This window comes from Taurulus bubalis, assembly GCF_910589615.1.
Source record: "Taurulus bubalis genome assembly, chromosome: 16".
In the NCBI taxonomy this organism is placed as follows: domain Eukaryota; kingdom Metazoa; phylum Chordata; class Actinopteri; order Perciformes; family Cottidae; genus Taurulus; species Taurulus bubalis.
Genome location: NC_136604.1, coordinates 13,141,756 through 13,165,870, shown reverse-complemented (window position 1 = coordinate 13,165,870; position 24,115 = coordinate 13,141,756). Strand labels below are relative to the sequence as shown.

Sequence of the window (24,115 nt, the reverse complement as noted above, 5' to 3'; positions counted from 1 at the left end):
CGGTGTAATAACCTCTTATAATAATTGAAAATATAACTTTGATTCAAGTGGAGAAGGTCCTTCAAATGTCCTTTTTGGAGCTCCGCCTGGATCTTTTCATGAAAAAAACACACACTTTGTCCGATCTTCTTCCCTCACTATTTATATCCGTTCACTTGCAGTTGATCCCTGCCAGATTGTCTTGTGTGTTACTCCCAAACTCTCCAGCGATATCCTCCTTTAACAATTGTACATGTGCAAGTACACGTTTAGTATGATATTGAATTGCTGTCTATCATCTTGTATACACATATGTAGTATTAGTATTTAGTTCTGTTAATATGATGATAACAGATATGACCACTAGTTGACGCTGTTCGTGTGTCTGGAGGTGAGCGGGTAAAGGGAGGGGAACCGATTCATTCAGGCTCTGCCCTGTGTTCACTCAAGAAACAGCACAATAAGATGGAAACATAAATATCAGTGCTAACAGCAACAACTCTGTACACGGACCTCATTTCAATGAAGCCGCGTAAGGTGCATCATTTTAAAATTCACAGAGAGGCGAAAAGAATCTCCGGAACCCTTTTTTTTCCTTTTAAAACTGTCGGATTCATTCTCAGTACGGACTTCCCGGTGTCACACCAAATGCTGTCCGTCTCTTAAAGTAGTGTACACATTTCTGTAAATGTACTCTTCGTCTTTATTTCTTTTCTATTTTTTACAGCCTTTATTGTGAACAGTTTTCATGGACGGTGTGGAGCAGAAAGACACAGAAGCGACGGCGCCTTCTGTCATCGACCGATATTACACACGATGGTTCAGAGCCGGTAAATAACGCCACTGCATGCCTATCGTGTTGCGTTTGCTGTCCGGTGGCTGAATGAGCTAACGTTAGCATAACTTTAGCTCTCTGGGGGAAAGAACACTGACGTTACATGTTGATTAGATTGGCCAGCATAACGCATTTAATTAAAATACGTTGAGTGTATTGTGGTTGTTTTCTTTAGACATGAAGGGGAAACCGTGTGAGGACCACTGCGTCCTGCAGCATTCAAACAGGTAACGTTAACAAGAGTCACGCCATTGATGGGTATTCAGTGAAATCAACACCAGGTGGTGATCATTACGAAACCAATAGTCGTAATTATAGCCGGTAATTGGATAAAATAAAAAAATGCTATTCCATGGGACAGGTGCTAAGCTTTTCAGTTTTGTTGAGACTTTTTTTCTTGTATAAATATGGTTTTGTGGTAGTATAACATTATATTGATTTTATTTTTATTTATTATAGTTTAGTATTTGAAAAACCTTACATAAACATGTATTGCAAACGAAAAATACTAAGTACAGCTTGAAGCTAAATATAAGTCTCACAAAAACATAATTACTGGAAAATTGCATATTTCAATTTTTTTTCTGGTCACCCAGTTTATTAAGTTGATATTACATTTCCTGAGCCAATATGAATATATAAGTCCGATAACCACAATTAAAATATACATCCACAATTTACCTCAAAGATTTGTGTTTTTAACATGATATAATCCGCACTCACTATGAGGGACTGACCTATACTGATAATGTTAACTTTTGGTTTTATTTTTGAAGGCCCACTTTTGGTTCTGTATTTGTTCTCTGCAGACTATGTGTTGTCACGCTAGCAAAGACTCACCCAATCCTTCAGAATGGCCGGGAAATCAAAAGCATCAATTACCAGATCAGTAATTGCTGCAGTCGGCTGAACAATAAAGTGTCTGGGAAGTCTAAGAAGGTAAATTCATAATGATTACTAAAGCTGCAGATTATTTTAGTCTATGTACATGGATTTCTACCTGTGTAGCTTCACTTCACATTCTTTTCAGATTGGCCATAAATACCTGTCAACATTTTTTTTGTTTTAGGGGGGTCAGTTCCTTACTGATTTTGCACCTCTGTGCAGGATAACATGCACAGATGAAACTGAATACACAATCTACAGGTGAGATGATAGTTTTGTTTGTTTAGCCATACATTCCACATGCTTGTCTGTCATGATCAGTCACACAAATCTGTTCTCTTTAGCTGCATCCGGGGCCGTCTTCTCGAGGTCAATGAGAGTATTTTAGAAAAACCTACTCTCTTGCTGGAAAAGGTAAAGATATATTTTTCCATTTACCTGGTTAGCATTAGCATATATATGTTTGTTCTTCTGTAAATGTAATGGTGTACATTTCTATTTTTTTTCCTTCAAAATGGCCATAAATTCTATAACACTTTGTTGAAGAAAAAAAAGTCTGTACCACAATCATTGATGTTTCATCTCTTTGTATTAAAACAAATACTTTAATAGTGCTTTGTCTGTCAAATCTGAACAGCCGTCCACTGAAGGATACATTGCCGTCATCTTGCCAAAGTTTGAGGAGAGCAAGACCATAACGAAGAATCTTCTGAGCAGAGAGGAGTTCGAGAGCGTTGTCTCCAAACGTACTGTTGAGCAATCTCAACCATCATGACAGCTCCACGTTCTTGCCTTATTTACGTCAAAACTATTCTGAAACTCATCAGGTTGGGTTGCGACTGAGGCTATACTTGAGCGATACTTGAGTCTGGTCACTTCGAAAGGACTATTGCATAATAATGCAAGCTGTGCACTAAGCATATATACTTATACATTGTTTCAGAAATTGTTGATTTTTTTTTTTTTTTTTTCTTCCCTAATTTGAAAAATAAGGAAATGGAGAAAAGCATGACAATTTACTTGAAGTCTGTTTGTTTAATACCCCCAACTAATATTCAGTTTGAATTATTTTTCTAGAATGTCAATAAATGAAACCAACAGGGATTTAAGAAAAATATTGTTTATTTTGTTTGTCACTTTTACTAACCTTTCTCTTGTCAAAAGAATAGATGGTCCAAAACTAGATCTAAGATTTCTTCACATCTGTAGCACAACTACAATACCCAGTATTCTTAGCTGCTCAAACTGTTCAGAGCATCTCTAAAGCTTAATGTATGTTTTTCATCTCTGTCATTATCACACCTCATCTAGTACCAAAGTCATTACCTTAGGATACATACTGCGTATATTTTTTTATATATATATATATATATATATATATCGCTATGCTTCAAGTACCATTTTATAGATACCATATAACATTTACATATTGGCCTACAAGGCAGCTTCACAATGATAGTCTTCATAACAAGTACACTTCAAGGCTCCATTTGACACAGTTGCCAGTTCAGAATTATGTTTCAGTTCTTTTGTTTAAGAAAATGCCTGGTTAACTACACACAATATGATTTATTAACAGGACAGCATAAAGTAAGGTCCTGACGTCCCAAAAGCATCGTTGTGATAAACTTATATTTTTATCACCTGACTTTTTGGGAGAAACCAGGCCCATCCAGTGATGTAACCTGGAGGTGTAAGAGCTTTATATTTTACACTAGTTGCAAGCTGAAGATCATAGCTTATTAATGAGCACAATCATATTTGGCATTAACTTGTGATTTTGTTACTAACATTGATAATATTCCATGGCAAACTGAATGGAAGGTAGTCATTAATCATTTACTTTTTAAATACTTATTTATCAAAGTGAGATGAATAGAATGCCAGGAGACAATGTACCACTATATCTAATATAACAGCAGATGACACATTGAACACAAGAGATTCAAACACAAAGGTTTGGTGATGATTGCGTCATGCACCCCCCTCCCCCACCTCAAATTTGGCGAACATGTGCAACACAATTACGGTACACCACGAAGCAATTGGGCTCGTAACACAGAGGCACATAGTGAAGACAGACGTATGGCGAAGCTGAGCATTAAAATGAGTTATGATCAGTATATCAACTCAATATCCAGAGAATCGATAAAAGTGACTCCAAAATCAGTGAAGAGACTGACTGCAAGTGGCAAAGTCATAGTGTTGGCTGATTGTCTCCATCTTGTGGACTGGTGTGGAACTGGTGCTTCAGGTAAGAAATCTACCCTTGGTTCAAACTTCCCCTGGGCACAGCAAGCTTGGATCTGCTTTTTCCTCTGTAAACCTTACACTTCATCATCCAGACAACAAATACAAACTTTGAATGACCCGAGGCATCTTCACCACATACACTGCTCTTGCCCACTCTCTGATGAGTGGATGAGGGGAGAAAAGTATTTCTAGGCATAGGAATATTTCTCAAGGAAGGGGAGGTTGGCTATGTGCTGCTCCAAGGGAGAATAGTGGACAAAGGAGGTGACGTTTTTCTGGATTATTTGCTCTCAAGGAGGTTAAGACCGACCATGTGTTGCTCCAGAGATTTGACACCAAAACCGTTGCTGTTCTTGTTAAGAGCTCCCTCCTCTTTGACAGGTGTGGATGCATCCTGCCTCTCTCTCCAGTCCTGCGGGGAACCCAGGCTACTCCTCTCTGATTTGTACTGCAAATGGACACGGCAATGAGAGAAAATGAATGGAAAGAAACACGATATAATGAGAAATGAAGTATGCTTTTTTTACTGTTTTATGTACGTGCAAGAAAAATAAAAATAGAATGACGTCGCTTTGAGTTATTAAATATAACTAAAGATACTATAATGAATGTTTTTATATTTACAATGGACATACTTATTGATGAACCCCTGGAGAGTTATTTCTAAACTCTGTAGTTCCTGTCAGCTTTGTTGGTGGAGGCCAAAAACAGAGCTAAGAGGATAGTCAATATTGGACTATTTTTGCCAAGTGGCCAGAAACACAACTCCAAATGAATGCTAATGTTAAGTTGTATCTGCTGGAGTAAATAGGCAACTGTTTGCTTTCAAGTTGTCCTTATCAACTTAAGGTGGTATATGTCCACTACCCCTAAGTGGCCTTCAAATTGGTTATTGCAAGTTTAATAATACTTTCTAGGGCTACATAATGTTTCTGAGCTCTTTCTCCTTTTGTGGATTTCCATGTAGCTGGCTAGGCTACTACAAGTGCCAGTCAATCAGTCATGAGTCCTGTTTAATCACCTTTCTGGTGAGCTTGTTGCAGGATGGTAGAAGGGAGAGAACCACAGTCAAGATACCTCTGGCTGTCTGAATGGACAAATCCACCTAAAGGCAAAGAAATACAATTAGTATGCACTAGTTTAAGAGGGGTAGCATAGATACCCATTGGATACAAATGCACAACAACAAACACTAATACCCAGCAGCCAACACACACATACATCAGAAGATAACACATTCTTCCATAAGAGACACATGATAAAGTGAGGCTGGAGAGACAGAGATGGAGCCAATACATATCAAAGAGATGCTCATTAATCAGCAAAAGACACACTATTCTTCATCCCGTCCTTTTGATTACAACCTTAGCCTTTATTACAAGGTGACTAAGGCAGCTCATCCCTGCCCAAGATTCTCATTAATTCCTCATAGACATTCATTAATCTAGCGCCCTGTGTCCGACAATGGTGTTACTTGCAGACCACTGATATTTAGTGGTGGTCAATAATTAAGTAACGCAGTAATTCATGCTCTATTGTGTGTTCACTGAGCGTAGTGCTCCTTTGATGCCCGTCGGTTGTTGGGGATGTAGTTTTGATGCTTTTTGAAGCTAATTATCCCTTTAAGAAAAAATCAACAGTCTGCTCTGCACACTCTCTGTGGTGTTAATATTTTGATATCTTCTAAACAAAACATACTAGGGGCAGAAATAAGTCATTGTTTATTCTTTCAAGTATGCACACAAACAAACACAAAATTATAAAGATACACAAGCGTAGTATGAGTACCTTCTGGAAGGTGGCAGTCTTGCCCTGTACAGGAGTTTTGGCTCCCATCTGTAGCTGTTGGCATAATGCCACCATTTTCTCCATCTCTGTCATCACCACAGACTTTTCCTCATCAACTAGCTGGAACAGAGATGAAGACAGAAACAGAGGGAGAAATGTCTTCAAGACAGCATAGAGGGTTTATGATGGTATATCCAGGGTTATCCAGGGACACTGGCTTAAAATGTACCGACACTGATAGATGTACTTGGACTAGATTTACAGTGCTCTTGTTCAAACACAAATCAAGCGCCACAAAAAGCCAAAAATGAGGGTGAAGTATATAAAAATGTAGTGTAGTTTGATGTAATCCATCAGCAACAGCTAGGTCATGATCTACTGCTTAAGTCTGTTATCCAGCTGGGTTAATCCCTCGATCTCAGTCACGGGGGCCATCAATCTATTTCTGTTACACGCCGCCAGCGACCTAAAAACACAAGCTCTTTTATTCAGTGTAGCAATACTCATGACAGACAAAAGTATAAGAAACCTCTTAAACCTCATTACAGAAATGCTCAAGCTTATTTGCATAAACAGCCTCACAATTTCAATGAAGGCAACGCAGGTGTGCTACAAGTGTGTTTGGTGCCAAAGCACTATGGGAGTGGAGGGTGAGACAGAGGGACTCCATTAGAACCAGTGTGTTTGATGAAATTAATCAGAAAGCGTGAGGCAAGTTGAAGAGCTGGGCTTCCTGATTTTGAATCAGTTCTGTGCGGTCACAGTCAACTCCCCCACCCTGATCCCCTCCACACATGCGCACAAACATACACACCCACGGACACAGCAGTGACAAATGGCAGTCGTTAACGGCTGTAAAAAAAAAAAGCCATTTAATTACATTTGGAGGACCTGTGGAAGAAGTTGGTGAAGGGCAAGAGGAAGGAAGGCACTGAGGCTACATTTGTTTGTTGGATCTCCACTCAGAGAGGGAAAGAGGACGGTGAAAGTGTGTGACAGCCTTAATTTCCTGCTGTTGCTGTTTGATTTATAAAGGTGAACCTGGCACCGTGGCATGCCAAGATAGGTGATACGGGTGTGTATGTGCATGAGAGGCGTAACGAGGGTGGGGGCACAGGAGCCTGTGTGTATCTGCATACAGATGGGTCAGCAGCTCATCCTACGCAAAAGAAAATAAACCCTTTTCTTTTCTCTTTGGCTTTAGTCTTTCATATGTATACTGACTGAGCTTTTGTCAGATTCCACCAGAGAAGCAAGAACACATGGTACACAAATATATATATATATAGAACTCTTCTACTGCACTGATTTTATTCCTGCTTATATAAAATGTGTTCTTTCTTTTACATAACTCACATTAGATGTATTTTCATAGAGTGCTTAATGTGCAAAAATTTGAAAATGTTTGTTATGTGAGTACATCGTGATGTGGTATCCAGCCTTACACTGTGTGTGTTTAAGAGAGAGAGAGAGAGAGAGATGTATTGCATTGGTATATACCTGAATGGAAAAAGTGCGAAGAGACGAGCACAGCTGGAGCCCCTCTTCAGAGAGAACCTTAAGAATGAGTCAGAGAATGGATACAAATCAGAAAACGTACCTAAATACAGGCAAAACTATAATTTTGTTTAACTTCCACCAGGAAGCCGTTAAAAAAAAGGAAAAAAAAGGACAGTCTGCAAATATTAAGAGATTTTACTTTTTCCTCGGCTCATCAGCATGCCTTCCCGTCTTTTCCCCCTCCCGTTCCTCTTCCTCTCTTATCTCCCTCGCTCACCACAGATGAAAATAATCCTGGTGGCATTTTCGACCCTGATTCTACAAATTACTGATCATTCCCAATTCAATAGAAGCTCGCCTCCATGCAACCTTGTTTGTTATCACAAGCACTATGTTTCCATCATAATGATAAGTCCTACTAGTCGTACCCCATCAGATGCAAGGGGGAAGTGAATGAGGGGATGCTGGCATTTACTAACCTATTGATCTGCCTGCCACAGTATGTGTTTGGCTTAATGAAACAACAGATGCATTAATTTGCAACTAGGTTACAAATAAATGAAATTATAAAGATAAAATGGGAGAAAAAAAGAACAGACGGTGGAAAGATAAGCAGATAGGGACACACATACCTCAGCTTGATGAAAAAGATCTAGTGTTGTTTTCAGCAGCCCCTCCCCTCTAGGGAATCAATATGGGAAACACAAAATGAGGAGAGGAATCATGGACGAGGGAGAAAGATGAAGACTAAATACATCTACATCAACCAACAAAAACTGTGACTTAGATAAATTGAAACAATTTTATTTTTAAAATCCGTCATTGTCATGTCAACTTTGTCACGCCTGGTGAATATCGATAGCTGGGGGCTCGAGAATCTCATTAATAACAGTAAGCCTCTAAATAGATTCATGTGGATGCTTAAGAGGCTTTAGCATATTGAGCTCTGAAATGAATGCAATCGGAGCATGTGCGTGTTTGTGCCGTGTGTGGTGCTGTTCAGTCACCTGGTGAACAGATACATGTTGTATGCCATACTGGCCAGGCTCTGGCTATGTCGGACGATGTCGTGTTCTTGCTCCTCCCACTTCTCCACCTCTGTGTCCACGTCGGATGACAGCAGACGGAGCTCCAGGCCCAGCTTGGCCATGCTTGTCTGCTCCTGCACACACACAGAAAGACACACAAAGTCATTCTAGTGGAGAAAAAAATAAAATATGATGGATCTCATTTCAGAAATGCATTTTAGCAAACAGCGTATTTCCATTTGTTAACACCATAACTTCTATAATCAGCGTAATCCTGCTTCCTGTGGTGGTAAAGCATGTGAAAAACTGCCGCTCCAGCAAAAAATGCGTAGCCTATTAGCATTCTTCAAAGGAGTGGCACAAATTTTCTAAGAGATGAATATACTGCTGTCAGACGTGTCGTGATGTATTGTGCTGAAAGCCAGAGGAGTATGACGCTACCTCTGCGTCCAACTTAACAGCCTTGGCCGTCTTCAAGGTAGCTGAGTGTTTCTGTGGGTAAAGAGAGCGGTATTAATAAGAGGATTACAAAACATTGGGTCAATGGAATATTCATGAGGATGGATATTGTGATACTCACCCCGGGTCTGGGAAGTGACAAATAAGATCGTTTGTCTCCTAGGAGAAGAAAGTAATTGTGATTTTCTGAACACATGGTAACAAGTGTTAACAAAGCCATCTAATAGATAGATTAGATAGAAGTTGCCGTTTACAGCTATGTCCAAAACTTCATACACTACACATACAGCCCAAACATGTGTTTTGTGAGGTCACAGTGACCTTTGACCACGACATTTTAAGCAGTTCATCTTTGAGGCCAAGTGGGTGTGTGTGCTTTGAAGAAATTCTCTCCAGACGTTTCTGAGAGATTGCGTTCATGAGAATGGGATGCAAAGCTGTAGGTGGTGCAGAGGCTTAAATATATTAAAAGCAAATATCTCTTTGAATGAAAAAGATATGGACACAAACAATTAGGGTGGCCATTATGGTTATTCAGTAGTTATGGTACTGAAATGGTTTTGCTTTTATCACTGTCCACCCTAAAACCTTTTTATCTTTCATCCTAAACACATGGTTCAATTCAATATGTATTAATAATAATTATATTTATTGATATACATTTCCAGGGATGATAAACGCTTCTGTCATGTTCATGGGGGAGGATTACGAGAAAATAATAGAAGCAAATCTCTCCACCGTGTCAATACAACACTTTAACACAGCATTTGGGCTTCTTGGGAATACAAATGTGTGATGGATTTGATCCTTTCACCCGCTGAGCTGCACTTCAAAATATTGAATACATTTCTGGAGGGCAACCACATCCTGCATATATTCCAAAACATCTTTCTCCTGTCTTTGAGATTTCTCAGGCTTACGGTGTGTGAAAGCACAGGGTTGATACAAACATAGATCTGTGTGTACATGTGCAAATAGTAAAGTAGATGCAAACATACACACAGTCACACGGGCCCGTCGGTGAGGAAACAAACAACTGATTTGTAAGAGTCCATCATTTGATCACTTCAGGTAACGGACACAATAATGAATAAGAGAGAGGGAGCACAGAGGAGGAATGAATGATGGGTGTTTATTGGCATTGACACATTTTCTCTTACAAAAGGCTTCCCACAGAGTATGATGATACATTTTTCAAAGATATGTGCTTGCTTTGCTAAATTTCAATAAGGTTATTGAAGTGTTCAGGGGCAAAATGATCACCAAGTTTTTAAATCAGAAAATGTTATTCTTTCAGGCTAAAATGACATTGAGAGCATATTTTGCCTGTATTCTCTTTTGCTTCTCACTCTTCCTGAAATACTCTCTGGTCCTCTCTGATGTCTGTGCTGCTGACCCACACAAATGCACACAAGTATCCATTAACAACTAAACAAAAACGCACCTCGCCTGCCTTCAAAGACGTCGTTGATCTCTCTCAGCAGCAGGGCCATGTCACAGAGCTGCGACTCCCAGGCCTCGCAGAACACCTCCAGGTTCTCCTTCGCAATCTTACTGGACGGGTGGAGGGCCAGCGTCTGGGCTGCCGAGATGATCTGAGTAGGAAGTGTGTGAAGAATTGCGACATGAGAAAAGTTATATTGAAATAAAGTTGGTCAGTAACTAGGGAGAACAACTACGCAATTACAGTAAAAGACAGAGAAGCAAAATGTGGTTTATAATTCTAAACGCACTGTGGTCATTTTCAAATTTAATCAGCTGCCACTATTGATTTAAAATAAAGGGTCTTCCTACTTGTGAAATTGTCACAGGCTGGCTCAAGCCCTTACATTTTTTTATGCGAGACTGAACTGTGTTGCATCTTTATGTTTCCTGGGAAATTTTCTTCTGTTGGGTCAGGTTTAGTGTTTACTGTTTTTATTTTGAAGTTTACTCCTCATGTCCTGTTTTACTTCCTGCTTTTTTTTTGGTTTTCCCGCCTTTGTGATTGTCTGCCTCGCCCTCATTTGTTTCACCTGTCTCTCAGCCCTGTAATCACCTGTGCTGCCACCTGTACCCACTTCCCCATTACTCAGTCTCCATCTATACCAGCCCAGTTCCTTTGTTGGATTGTCTTCAGACTTGTTTGGAGTTCTGTAGTTGTTTATGCCCTTGCCTGCTGTTTCCTGTCTGTTATATTGGACTCCAACTTACAAGCAGTTTTGAATGAAATCATTGCATTGTTACTGCTGCTTCCTCGTCTTTGTCTGCATTTGGGTCCATCCCCTGTGCCTGCTTCCCAGGCTGTGACAGAAACACAAGACCAGAGGCTGCTATCCGTTTCAAACTGTTATTTAATACAGGCACTAACACTACACAATAACTTAACCAAGTCATTAATATGTCCCATCTCTCTGGCCTGTGGCTTCTATAAACTGGCTACAGTTTGCTTGGAATATGGTAATCTTCTTTAATCAACACCACCACGGCAAGACAGCATTATAACGCAGAGGTAATTCTCTCTGGGTTCACATCAGAGCCTCGATTCTACGCCAGCACTCATTACACAAAACACTCATGACAGCCATCCATAAAACAAAGGCAAGTAGGAAATAAAATGACCCACAGGAAGCAACTTAAAAGTTAAGCATAAGCAATAAACATTGTTCACACCAAGTCATTTAAGCTGCCCAAAACACAATGTGCACAGTAACTAAGGTTACTGCTTGCTTTCACTAGTTCAATTCATGCTGATATGGTCAAATAAATTAAGCATTGGGCCTTAAATGCTTTATTATCAACATAGTGTTTTACAAAATAAAAGGATTAGGGTTGATAAGTTAATTTCAGCACATTTGATGCATGACTCGTTTACAACTTAAAAAAACCCCTCTATTACTTTGGGCCAATACAGACACACATCACCCCCGTCACCCCATGCTGCAGTATTATTGATTGGTTGACCTCTGAACTAGGAGTGCTGCAGAGTCAAGCGGGGCCTGACATTTGTACCGCAGGACAGGAACATTCTACAATGCTGGATAATTACTGGCATGGATAGCTTCCAAGTGCAAACATAATTAGATAGGGGATTAGGTGGACAGCATGTTCTCAGGTGTCGATGGTAGACTAAGGAGACGTGAGGCAATTTGTCTTTTTTCCCTCCCCATTTTGAATATAACTCAGTTTTTTATTTCACTCCCAGACCACTGTGTGACCACTTTGAACAACTGGCATGTAGTCAAATGAATGGGTATCAGGTTTAACCCAAAAGTGTTTCACTTTCTAGACCGATCCTGTCTCCCTTGTTTGCTGCCAGTAAAATGGGTTATAATATCAATCTAACAAAAACAAAAGTCCCTACAGAATATGTTTGGCTGTTACCTGCGGACCAATGACATGGAAGGTCTCCTCAGCGTGTATGCAGGTAATCTCCAGAGGCTCGGTCCCCGACACATGGCACAGTAGACGACACGTCTGAAGTCAGAGACAAGTACGAAAAGGTCATTGTTTGAAAGTCACACTGCAGGAAAAAGATATATTTTCTACCAATTTAATACCTACTCAAAATAACACAATCATAAGAGATCATACATAATTGTATCAGTCGATGAATTATACTTATTTTCTGGTCATTTTTCTGGTTTAGATTTGAGGTGCATTGATGAATTACAAAATTGACTGGAGAAATGTATGTTTTTCCTTATTGGTTTTAGCAAGAATCAAAAAAAAAAATTGTTTAACTTTTGTGAGTGGGTAATTAGTTAATTTTAAGGCTGCATGGTTAAGAAAAGGTTTCACAGCAAAACATTTAATTATGTTTATTTTCTGTAAATGAATATTATTTGAGAGAATACCTACACTTTCTTTCTTCATACTATACTGTATGTTCTGTTCTGTTTGTAGGGCCCATAACAAAGACATAACAAATCCTGCATGGCATTTTCCTGCTCAGTGTTTGCATAACAAAGCCCTAACCCCATGTGGACTTTCATTTGGTTGAGATTATAAATGTAATCTCCAAATTAATTCATTTTAAGCTGTTTGTGTTTACTTGCACAGCAATTTCAATGCGTTTTTTAGCAACTCATGGCAAACTAGATTTTAAAGTTAATATAATAAAAAAAGTAAAATCTAAACATCACAAAAGATGTCCTCTAGTGTATTGTTTGCCAATTGAACACCTTTACTAGGTGACACTACAACAATCCTCCACCTGCCTCCCTGCTCCCTTTGCCCCTACCCACCTCCACCAGCTGCTCCTTCTGCTCAGTGAGGGTGCGTGAATACTCCGCCACTGCCTCCAGTTTTCCCTCGGCGCCTGCAGCTTTGAGAGCCCGTAGAGGCAACTGCTCCCCATGAACTTTGAGCAAGTCAGAGGCACGAATGACTGCCACCTTATGGAGCTGGAGGAGGAATCAGAAATGTTATTGCAGGATAACGAGAGGATGAAGTAATGGAGGCTGGAGCAAACACAAAAGAAGGAAATATGAGTGGGAGACATGAATGAGGGTGGAATTTGAGGAGGCAAAAAAAAGAAAGAAGAGGAGCCGAGGGGACACAATGACATAGTTGAGTTGACGGATAGACGGCAGGTAAGCTGAAGAGCGATGTGAAAAAGGAAAGTGGGAAACCAACCACAGAGGCAGAACATCTAGTGAGAGACATCCCAGTCATGTCTGTGTCTCTTTGTACATCAATTCAGACTCAGAAGGCAGACGGGCAGAGCAGAGAGAGACTGCTGCTCACCTCGCGTCTGAGGTCACTGACGCTATGGCATGTCTTCAGGATGGCCACCTCCATGTCCTCTGTGGCTTCTTTGGCATGGACAGACTGCTGCTCCAGGGAGACAGAGAGGGGAATACAACATGAGCTTTAACATGGTCTTACAGGCCCACACACAAACCTACATTATCATCTGGAAGAGTTTGACAAGACAAAACAACTGCTGTGGAAAATGAACTTGGTCTCTTAATAACATGGTTTTTGACTTTCCAATTACCTGTTATGCTCCGAATATGCAGGAAAAAGTGAATGTAATCAAACTACAATGATTAAAACTAATGATTTGTATTTAAATACTGTACAAAATGTTATACTTCCAGACCTATAAATCAAATTGGAATGAAAACTATATATTCTGCTTTCAACAACAAGAATCAAGACTACAACTGTGCAGAACACCCAAGAATATTTACACATTCAGATGCGTTTGCTGCAATTTCAAAACAGCACAGTGTCAATTCTCCAGATGACCTTCTATTGCAGAGGCTAGATGAGGCTCTACTGTACAACTACGTGGCAGCAGTCTCTCTGTCCACGTTAAACACAATGAAAGAAATGTACAATGACAAACTGAAACATAAGGACTTGTGTTTCATCAGTCCATATATCTCAAAGGCCAGGGAGACTGGCCAATGGCAGAAAATAACGGGACACAATGTGATGTTTCTCTCAATGCAACTCCATGAGCCTTAGTAAAAACGGTTATTCAGGTTGGTTATTATGCTCTGTTGTTCCAGGAGGGATCTATGACAAGAAAGTGAAGAGTCAAGAAGAAGGACTAGATGAGCTTATGAGTCTTAATGTGTGTAGGTCTGTGGAGCATACCATATGTGTGTGTGTGTGTGTGTGTGTGTGTGTGTGTGTGTGTGTGTGTTAAACACACACTGTCTGCTATATAAAAAGGCATACACACAAGATAATAAATATTACATTTAGGTTATAACCTTATCAACTCAAGATCATTCCTTACACTACAACAATAATCCAACCATCATCTCTTCTTGTTTTGCATCTTATTATCAGACTTTTACAAGTGTCTTACATATGAGGTACTTAATATTATTCTTCATATAGTAGCATATGTTTTTATGAATATTTCGGTAGGTGTATGAGCATCTGTGCAAGCGTGCCTGCTTGTGCCAACATACCGCCTCAGCCCAGGCGTGCACCAGCTGCTGAGTGTCCTGGCGCGCCAGCTGGCACAGACCGAGGATGGCCTGCCGCTGCTCGTGGCTGGTGTAGGCGGAATCAGTGAAGTCCTCTGTCCGCTCCACCAGCGCCTCCAGCTGGCTGCCCATGCTCTGGGGGGACGAGGCGTTCAGGTTCTCCCGCAGGCACTCCACGCTGGACTGCAGGGGTGGGGGAGGAGAGTTGGGAATTCGGAAGCAGATTGAGGTGCCAACACACGCAAGACTTAGTTTTCCGAACTAATCTTCTGAGCGGGAAAAAAAGCCATAATCTATTATCTCATTATCTTCATGCACATGACCTCGTCACCAAATAAATGGGATGTGGGTTCAGCCCAAGCGTCACCTTGGACCATCAAAGGTGGACAATAAATTGCGCAAAGAGCATCTCAAGCACACAAACATGAAAGCTAATGCATTTCTTCCAGGTTTCATCCTTCTCTTTTCTTTAAAGAAATCTATTTTCAACAGTCTCTGTTTATGTGTCCTAAGATGACAGGTGGCTCTGCCATTAAGAGCTAAGAAGCCATTCATTAAAAGCAATACACATATGAGCCCTTTAATTAAAATACTTTCTTCTTCTTTTAACTCATGGAAATGACCCATTCAAAACCTTGTTTGTTGTTGTTTTTCTTTAATTTACCAGTGCACAAGGAGGATTAGTCAACGGTTTATGGAGATTGACACAACCGTATAAACCAGATCATATAACAGATAGGTCTGGTCCTACAAATTTACTTACATTTGAAACACAGTGAATGCGAAAATGATCATTTGAGGATTCTTGTTTAAAATGATGGTCTTTCTTATTAAGATAAACAGATTATGTTATTGCCTTTTTTATTATTATCATTTTAAAACAGCTCAAATCTACTTTGCTCAGCATGATGCTTTGCCAACAGAGGATCATTAATTAACTTCACGGACACCTTCACTAAGTCCCATGTCTGATCCTACCTTGAAGTCCTTGATGCCGTTATAGATGCTGGCAGGAAGGATCTTGTTCTCCCCACAGCTCCGTGCCTCGGTGACTATCTCGATGACCTGCTCCAGGGCACAGCGCATCCGGTGGAACACAGCATCCTTGTTGTTCCGCGCCGACTCGCAATCTGGGTGCCTCAGGCAGGTCTTTGGAAGGAATTCGATGTGAAATGTCAAAGCTCATGCCCTCCTCCACTCTCTTCAACTTTTCATGTTTTTGCCACCATGATTATTCATTCGCTTTTTGTGTTTTCTATGGTACTGTGGCTTTCAGTTTTGAGCATTACCATTGCTCGCAGTATTTGAGAAGCCATGAAGTGAAATACACTTTAAACTTGCATGCATCTTTAAACTGGACATGATCTATAACCTTTGCCCAGAGGTCCACTGTTGGTGCACAAGCTGTTTACCTTGGAAGCTGTGAGGAGCATCATGGTGCATTTCTCCAGCACTGCTCTGGCTGCTGCCATCCGCGCTTTCTTCTTCTCATCCTTCAAGTCCTATAGCACAAACACACACACCAGATGGTAATGGGTGGATTTACTTCAGTTGTAACTTCTAAGAACTCTCTGGGTGTCAAAGGGACATGAAGCCTCAAAAAGTAAGCAACAAATCTATTTCATGCTGGTATGAAGAGATATACAACTGTGACTCTCCCAGTTTACACACACGTGAAAACTTCCTAGGTTAATTATCTCCTCATAAAAAGATATATATATATATATATATATATATATATATATATATATATATATATATATATATATATATATATATATATATATATATTCCTTTTAATTCAGACTCATAGGTCCATATAGCAAAAAAAACACAAATACAACAACAAAATATACAATACAATACAATACAATACGAGGACACGGGTAGAATCATTGCAGATAAAAAAATCACTCGTGATACTACGAGGATAGGAAAGAAGATGTCACATGTATGACCTGCTGCATCCCCACCCATGTATTCCAAATAGAAATAGAGAGCGTGAATTAGGTATTTGGAAAAGGCAGCTGAATCAACTCGTCTCCCATTACTGTGCCATGGATTACAAAGACGATGTGATTATCTGTCATTATTTTTGCCCCTGTGCTCATCTGGCTTCAATAGTAGAAGATGGTAGATTTTCTAAAGGGCTGTGTGCTTGTGCATGTTTGAATGCGAGTGAATATGACAAAAAAAAGAAAAACAGGGTGGCACACGAGGAAAGGGAGCTGCATTGGTGAGAGAAATGACATGCGTTTCAAAACACGTGCTTCCAAAAAATTCAGAAAGAGGGATGGTCGGTCCTTTCTTCCTGTCGAGATATCGCAGCCGGTGCACTTTACATCAGCTTCTGCAGCCAAAGCACTTTAGCTGCAGAGGCTGAATGTGTGCATCAGAGAAGGATTAGCAGTCTTTGACAGAACAAAGTAAAAAATCCTAAATAGTTTTTTCTAAAGCTCGAAGCAAAAGTTTTGTTTTGCAAATGTGCTATACCCTAAGCTGATATAGTGCAGAGAGAAGACATCGCTGAAAGCAGAGATTGATTTATATCAACAATGAATTGTAATGTAAACAGTGTTTGAGGACGATGAGTCACAACTGACCTTTACATTTCTCTTATGGATTGAGCCATGAGTTTGAAATGAAAAGATACAGCAAAAAATATTTGTTGAAATAAGAGAAGCCAGAAGAAGTCTTGTACTTGTTTTATTTTTTGGGAGAAGTAGGTATTTGATGCCTGAATTATTGATTTGTTCTGGGTTTGCCTTCACATTCACATTCACAGTGTAAGTGCTGCAGGTTTCATAGTCCAACTCCACCACCTGCTTTCACATTCAGAATACCATGTTTAGAAAACCACGGCTTTTTAGAAGATTACATCTAAATGAACAAACAAATGTTGCAGAAATAGGCAAATTACCACATGTTCATAAACCCAATATGCATATGTTTGATTTATTTAATTTATTGAAAGAACGTTACAGTGTGCTGATGATTTTGACACTTAAAACTAAAGAGGTTTTTTCACATGCTACTCACGTTCTGTCTGTCTCCGGTAAGGTGGGCAAACTCCACCATCTCGTTGCCAAACTGGCTAAATATCTGTACAAATTCCTGGAAGGTGCTGACTCTTTCCAGATGGTCGAGGGTAACCAGGACCTGAGAGGAGTGAGAAGATCAAGAGTACCACAGTGAACGGCCATACGGTTATGTTATTGAAATCTTTCCACACTGCAACAACCTATTTCAGATATATTCATACCCCAAAAGTGAAGCCTTACAACAGAACCAAGAAAAAAGTTATTTGACTGTGATATATTTCAATATTCAATTATTTATATCGTATTTCTGTGTTACTCCAGCTCTCCTTTTTGTAGTATGAACAACTCAATGTGATGTAATTATATCTGTGATGTCCTAAAATAAAACCACCAGATTAAGTAGTTCCTAACCTGCATTTTAGTTAATAGTAGTCTATGTGGCTGCTAATTTAGCTGCCGAGGGTAGGCTAGCTGGCAGAGCTAATGCAGCAGCTTCTATTCTCCCCAGATAGAAGAGGAGGAAGACATGTAATTGTGTTTGCCAGTAATGGAGGGGCCAGGGGGCTGTCGCCTGTCTGTTCAAACGAGGCTAACCAGTCATGATTAGGCCCCCGGTTTCCATTCTTGGCTCAGTCTACAGCTACATCCATATCACATTGTCGGACTAAGAGCATAGCCAGGTACGATGAAGAGAGACAGTTTCTTGCTCTGTGTTTTTATGTGATCGCTAAATGTGCTGCTTCCCTTCAATTACCTCCAGAGTACTTCTTCAGAGAGCCACTGCTTATCTATTAGAAAATAAAAGACTCCGGAGTGCGCGTGTGTGTGCGTGTGCGCAAGAGAGACGAAGCAAGAGAACTTATGCATATCCTTAAAAGGTTATGAAATCTCACATTTGCATGTCTCACCTTGTTACGTGATGTGATTATCTGTTTGATGACGATGCGGTCAGCTAGGACCAGGACTTTAGTGACTGACGAGAGGAGCAGGCGGGCAGCCTTCACCATCCCTGTCCTATCACTGAACACTGTTACAGGTCCGTCTGACTGGGGCGGCAAGGCAGATCCCACATCTGTCAGCTGGGCGATGGCATCACCTACAAGACAGGAGAGAAAGGTACTGTTTGGTTCAACATCAGAGCTAAATGGATAAACTGCTCAGGCTGATATATTATGTTTGTGTATAGGGATCCGACCTTTGCTCTCCTGCTAATGTTTCATTTACATACACACCCGTTAACTGCCGATACGGAGTACTGAGCCCAATCCAGTGTTCTCTTTTTCCCAAATGTATTTATAATCTGCACAAGGCTTCCTCCAAGTATAGAGCGAACTGGGAACAAACATGACAACTAAAACACAATGTCTTAACTGTAAGTGAACATTCATACAGCATTCTTTCTAGGCTTGTGCATATTTTGATTATATTGAGTCAGACAGTTACTGAGACTTTTCTTTCTGCCTGTCAGATGATTCAGGAAATATCCAGTTAGGGAGGCCGACTCAGAACATGCTGGAGGATTTACATAACCCATCTGGCCTGAGAGCGCCCTGGGATTCCCTCTAAAGAGCTGGAGGATGTGACTGGCCAGAAAGACCTCTAGGCTGCTTTACTTTGCCTGCTGCCACTGAGATCTGGACCCAGACAAGATGAAGAAAATGAAAAGATTGGTGGCCAACAGATATGCCCTCTTAGTCAAGTTAAGCCAGACAACATTACTGCACAATGTTCTTCCAATCTGCCTCTCTTCACCTCTGGGAGAACATATTGTCTAAGACAAGATGAAACATATACATATACATAAACACATATATATATATATATATATATATATATATATATATATACATATACGTATATGTATATATATATATATATATACATATACGTATATATATATATATATATATACATATACATATACGTATATATATATATATATATATATACATACATATACGTATATATATATATATATATATATATATATATATATATATATATATATATACGTATATATATATATATATATATATATGTGTTTATGTATATGTATATGTTTCATCAACAGCTGCTCCTGAATGTAACTGAGATTTTTTTCACGAGTGACAGATTTTTAAACCCAAAAAAAGTGTAGTGTATATAAGTGTATATAAGTGTATATAGGCTATATATTTGTAGCCTATATATATATATATATATATATATATATATATATATATATATATATATATATATATATATATATATATATATATATATATATACACACACACAGTACATTTTGTTTTTAGTACAGTGGTACGACAGCTATGCCATCCTGACCTAATCAATACTGGCATGCTTTCTGAGAGACTTGAGACAACTAAGGCCCTCAAATACAATTAGTAAACATGCCAAGCATGGATTTGCTCTGGCATGAAATATGCAAATGCTAAATATTCGTTTAGAGTCCAACTTTCCCTTTTCTCTCTTCCTAACCTGCTCACACTAGCCCCAAAAAGGGAAGAATACTGAGTTTTTTAAAGCTAAAATCCCATCAGTAAAATAGTCGCTATCAAGAGGAAAATGTCAAGAGTTAAGAGCGAGTGAGACAGGGAGGGGAAATCTCTCAGAAAAAGAGAGCTCCAAAGGGAGGGGGCTGGGGACACGGCGATGTCTCTATCGGGTCATGCAGCTTAAATTTAAAACAGAGCTATCCCTCTAGTCCTTCAATTATCATATGAACTCAAGACCTTTGTAGCCTTTGTTCACCATAAAAAACGATCCTTCATGGAAAATCATCCATCAGGTGTAATGAATTTGCCTTTTTTTCTGTATGATAGATGTATTATTCATAAGTGAAAACTTGAAAGGCCGATCCTTGATGTGTTGGTACAGCACATGCAAGCCGTCAATCTTGCATGACTCAATGGATGGCAATGTCTTTCTATCTGTATATCTTTCTGTATTATGCTTGATTGCAATGGAATACACACATCCATGTCCCCCTCTCCGGATTACTTAATGTTTCATCTAGTACATACCATCACCAAATCAACATTTTGATTCTTCCAATATTTTTGTCCAAATATCTTTAAAACTAGTGACATTCCCAACAGCCTCAGCTGTTTATTGTGGGTTTTTTTAACCAATGTATTGCTCTGCAGCTGTGGTCCTGTATTTAAACACTCACATATTGTACCTGCTATGACTTTATTTGATCCTAACGACCATCTTATCTTGAACCTTTCTGAGAAAGAAAGAAAAAGTGAGACGGAAGAGCGCGGATGTGAGAATGACACTGAGAGACTGAGTGGAAGAGACAGAGACAGAGATCCAACACAGATTGCCTTCACTGACCTGCCTCATTGGATCTTGCCATCGCTCTGATGATGGGTAGCATCTAATTAAACTAGTGCTTTCAACCTGCCTTTATTTCATTAATTATAGCACACAAGGCTGAACCCTGCCTGATTAAACTCTCCCTGCGGCTAAGTATAAGAGAAACACCCATCCTTCACTAACTAGCCCTCTCTCTCCTGGAGACTTAAAGCCTCTAAAAAGCCTTTTGTTCATCCCTGAAGATGTCTCCATCATCTTTAAAAAGTGGTCAGAGAGAAAAAAAGTTTTATATTTTTAAATTCAGGGAACAGTTTTATCGTGTCTGTCCGGTGAAGTGTGAGGGAAAGCTGTGGAAACGCCTCCGTAAGAGGAAAAAAAAGAAGAATATATCTAGAATAAATTAGTCGCAGTGGGTGCAGACATCCATCCACACACACACACACACACACACACACACACACACACACACACACACTGACACACTGACACACACACACACACACACACACACACACACACACACACACACACACACACACACACACACATATTTTCTCATCAGTCTTTTTGCCTGCCATCACTACTCTCTTTGTCTGAGTTTTAGCCGTCTTTACAAATCAACGCTGTGCGAGGATTAGACACTTTACTACACAAGCCGGTTCCCCCAACATAAACCTATTATCACGGTGTTGTGTCTAAATTCTTATCAATTGTGATTTTGTTTCCGGGTCTACTCTGTAGAAGGCTAAATGAGGTCCTTGTTTTGCCTGATAAGAACTAAGTTTTTCAATATAAAGATTTGTTTCACCAAGCAAGTGGTGTCAACTATCTAAGCTAAGAATTACAAGAAAGTTTATATAGACAGGAAGATCCAGGGTTGATGTTTGTCTTAAAGGGGTGTTTGACTTTCAGACACCATTTTAATGGCAAAATGTTACAAGAAAGTGTTGAAACACTGAATGAAACACATTCCTGACAAAACCGCCACCTCTTCTTTCTCCGGTTCAATAAAAGCTGACAGTCCTGTGAAAGAGTGATCCACACATTCTTGTTCCTTCACACTGGTTGTCACTGTTTCCAACCCCCTACAATCCTCTGTGTTTCTCTCAGTTGTTTACTGTTTTAACCTTGATATATCCATATACATCCATCAAACTGATTATCTTTGCAGATTTGCATATTGGGAGAGGACATGTTGCCAGGTTATCACTTAACCTGCATGTTTTAGAATGGGAAAGAAAGGAAATTCAGACATGGGGAGGAATGTAAACTCCACAAAGACTGGCCAAGCCAGCATATTTAAAACCTGGGGAACAAACCTTGAGATCCTGACCTCATGCAGAGAAAAAAAATCGCATTGTAATACAGAACACATATATGAGGTGGTGAATATCGGGAAAACTCTAACTTCTTCCAGCTCCAACATCCTGATGTATCAAGTCTCCAGGAGCCTTCTATCATAATCTATGCATTGCTTTCCAAACTAGCACACTCTCTCATTCTACACAGCACCCGTGGGTGAAGTTGTACTTATTTTAGCCTTTACTTCTAACCTAATAACAACAATGCCTTTAGAACATGCTGGAGGTCCTCTGGTGTAATGCAGTCTGACAGCCAGGCTGTCCAGACAAATCGAAACAAGCTCAAATTTGATTACACGGAGGTCTGAAGGTAACGCCTGATGCTTCCAGAAACTGTCACAGTCTATCTTAACAAATAAACACTAATTGGTCGTGTTAGCTCACCAGCTTTGACACCCTCAAAGGCAATTTCTGAACACCATAAAGCCATGGCCATGCTTGTGACAGGAAGAAACAGTCCCCACTATGAGGAAGTCTTTAGAATGAAGCACCACATAGTTTTATGACATTATTATATCATGTGTGACCACAAAACAAGTGCCGTCTCCATCTCGGCCGAAAGAGAAACACTCAACAATGTGTTGAGTTTCAGGTCAGAAATTCATAATTCATAGTACATAATAAGGAGGCCTACCTGCTCGGCGTGCCTCGAAGCAGGCTTGACCCATCTCATCTTTGAGCTCTTGGTTCTCTGTGGCGATGGCCTCCCCGACGGTGACAAAGCGTCCCACAGCCACACTCACTGCCTGGCCTACCCTGTGTATGGCGGCCTGGGTACGCTCAGACTTCTTTGGCTTGTCCTTATGGTTGATCAGAGTTGTGATCTGCAGAAAAGTGTGGAGAAAGAAAAAAGGAGGGAGACAGACATTTAGACACATTCTTTACTTTTGTTGGAGCCAGTTATTTAGCTCCTGCATAGTTCGGTAGTTTTCCATCGACCCATCTAAAAGTGGGGAGGAGGATAATTGAATAGACAAGTTGCATGGCTGCACATTGCCTATCTAGAATCACAACTTCTTGTTTGATAGTGTAAGTATCTGCAATTGTATCCAAACAAACGAGAAGGGAGCATGTTGAGTCTGGAGCATGCACTCCATTTGCTTATCAGTTAGAGGAGTTTCCTGCCTGTACAGTAGAAGGGGAGATTACATTTTGGAAGACGGTTGATAACCAACTGTGCATGTCTACAATACAGAAATGCGCCCAATCTCCAACAACTCTTACGAAGCAATTCATGAAAATAACAGCGCGCACACGCACACACACACGCGCACACGCACACACACAGGGCCTCTTAGTGATAATTGAGGGTATGAATTATGAATGGTTGGAGCTAATTATCATAAATTATTCATTGATTGCTTTCACTCTCTCCAGCTGTTATCATTGTGGGTGTCAGTAGGTGTATACGAGTCAAACCAAATGGGTCAGGGAGTGGTGGGTGGTGATTTTAATTGGTCCACAGCTGCAGGTGGTCTAAGTGGGGAATCTTTCTCAGTAAAGTCTTTGTGGGATACAGAACACAGGCTGAACACAACTCAGCCAGCTGTTTCAATGAGCAGCATCCCTGACACAGGAACTGGGGACCTTTTTGGTTTCACCAACAAATCTGAATGAAATCCTTTGAAATGTGTTCAGATATATTTGACATTGTGTAACACAAATAACTCTGAGATCTCTTGGAAAGTCTTTCAACTGAATACGTCATCATTACATTTCTTGTTTTGTCCGA

General features: G+C 40.0%; 2 protein-coding genes across 2 annotated transcripts in view; one reads left to right on the top strand and one right to left on the bottom strand.

The window, feature by feature from the left end:
- Nucleotides 1-727: 727 nt before the first annotated feature.
- abitram (actin binding transcription modulator) lies at nt 728-2,789 on the top strand (the record flags this gene model as incomplete). Its single annotated transcript, XM_079231613.1, has 6 exons — nt 728-809; nt 990-1,041; nt 1,624-1,753; nt 1,884-1,960; nt 2,044-2,113; nt 2,337-2,789. The coding sequence occupies 6 exons, from the start codon at nt 728-730 to the stop codon at nt 2,472-2,474; spliced, it is 549 nt and encodes a 182-aa protein (XP_079087739.1). The 3' UTR covers nt 2,475-2,789.
- Nucleotides 2,790-3,865: 1,076 nt separating this feature from the next.
- ctnnal1 (catenin (cadherin-associated protein), alpha-like 1) overlaps nt 3,866-24,115 on the bottom strand; it is a gene marked incomplete at its 5' end in the record, with an annotated part of 46,968 nt that continues 26,718 nt past the window's right edge. Inside the window, 18 exons of the mRNA XM_079232140.1 lie at nt 3,866-4,400; nt 4,974-5,057; nt 5,741-5,860; nt 7,241-7,297; nt 7,873-7,921; nt 8,248-8,402; nt 8,710-8,760; nt 8,849-8,886; nt 10,172-10,322; nt 12,091-12,183; nt 12,954-13,112; nt 13,456-13,542; nt 14,640-14,840; nt 15,636-15,806; nt 16,070-16,159; nt 17,697-17,816; nt 18,607-18,794; nt 23,018-23,207. Of these exons, the coding sequence (XP_079088266.1) occupies nt 4,233-4,400; nt 4,974-5,057; nt 5,741-5,860; nt 7,241-7,297; nt 7,873-7,921; nt 8,248-8,402; nt 8,710-8,760; nt 8,849-8,886; nt 10,172-10,322; nt 12,091-12,183; nt 12,954-13,112; nt 13,456-13,542; nt 14,640-14,840; nt 15,636-15,806; nt 16,070-16,159; nt 17,697-17,816; nt 18,607-18,794; nt 23,018-23,207 (2,172 nt within the window). The 3' untranslated portion in view covers nt 3,866-4,232. The remainder of the gene's footprint in view (nt 4,401-4,973; nt 5,058-5,740; nt 5,861-7,240; nt 7,298-7,872; nt 7,922-8,247; nt 8,403-8,709; nt 8,761-8,848; nt 8,887-10,171; nt 10,323-12,090; nt 12,184-12,953; nt 13,113-13,455; nt 13,543-14,639; nt 14,841-15,635; nt 15,807-16,069; nt 16,160-17,696; nt 17,817-18,606; nt 18,795-23,017; nt 23,208-24,115) is intronic.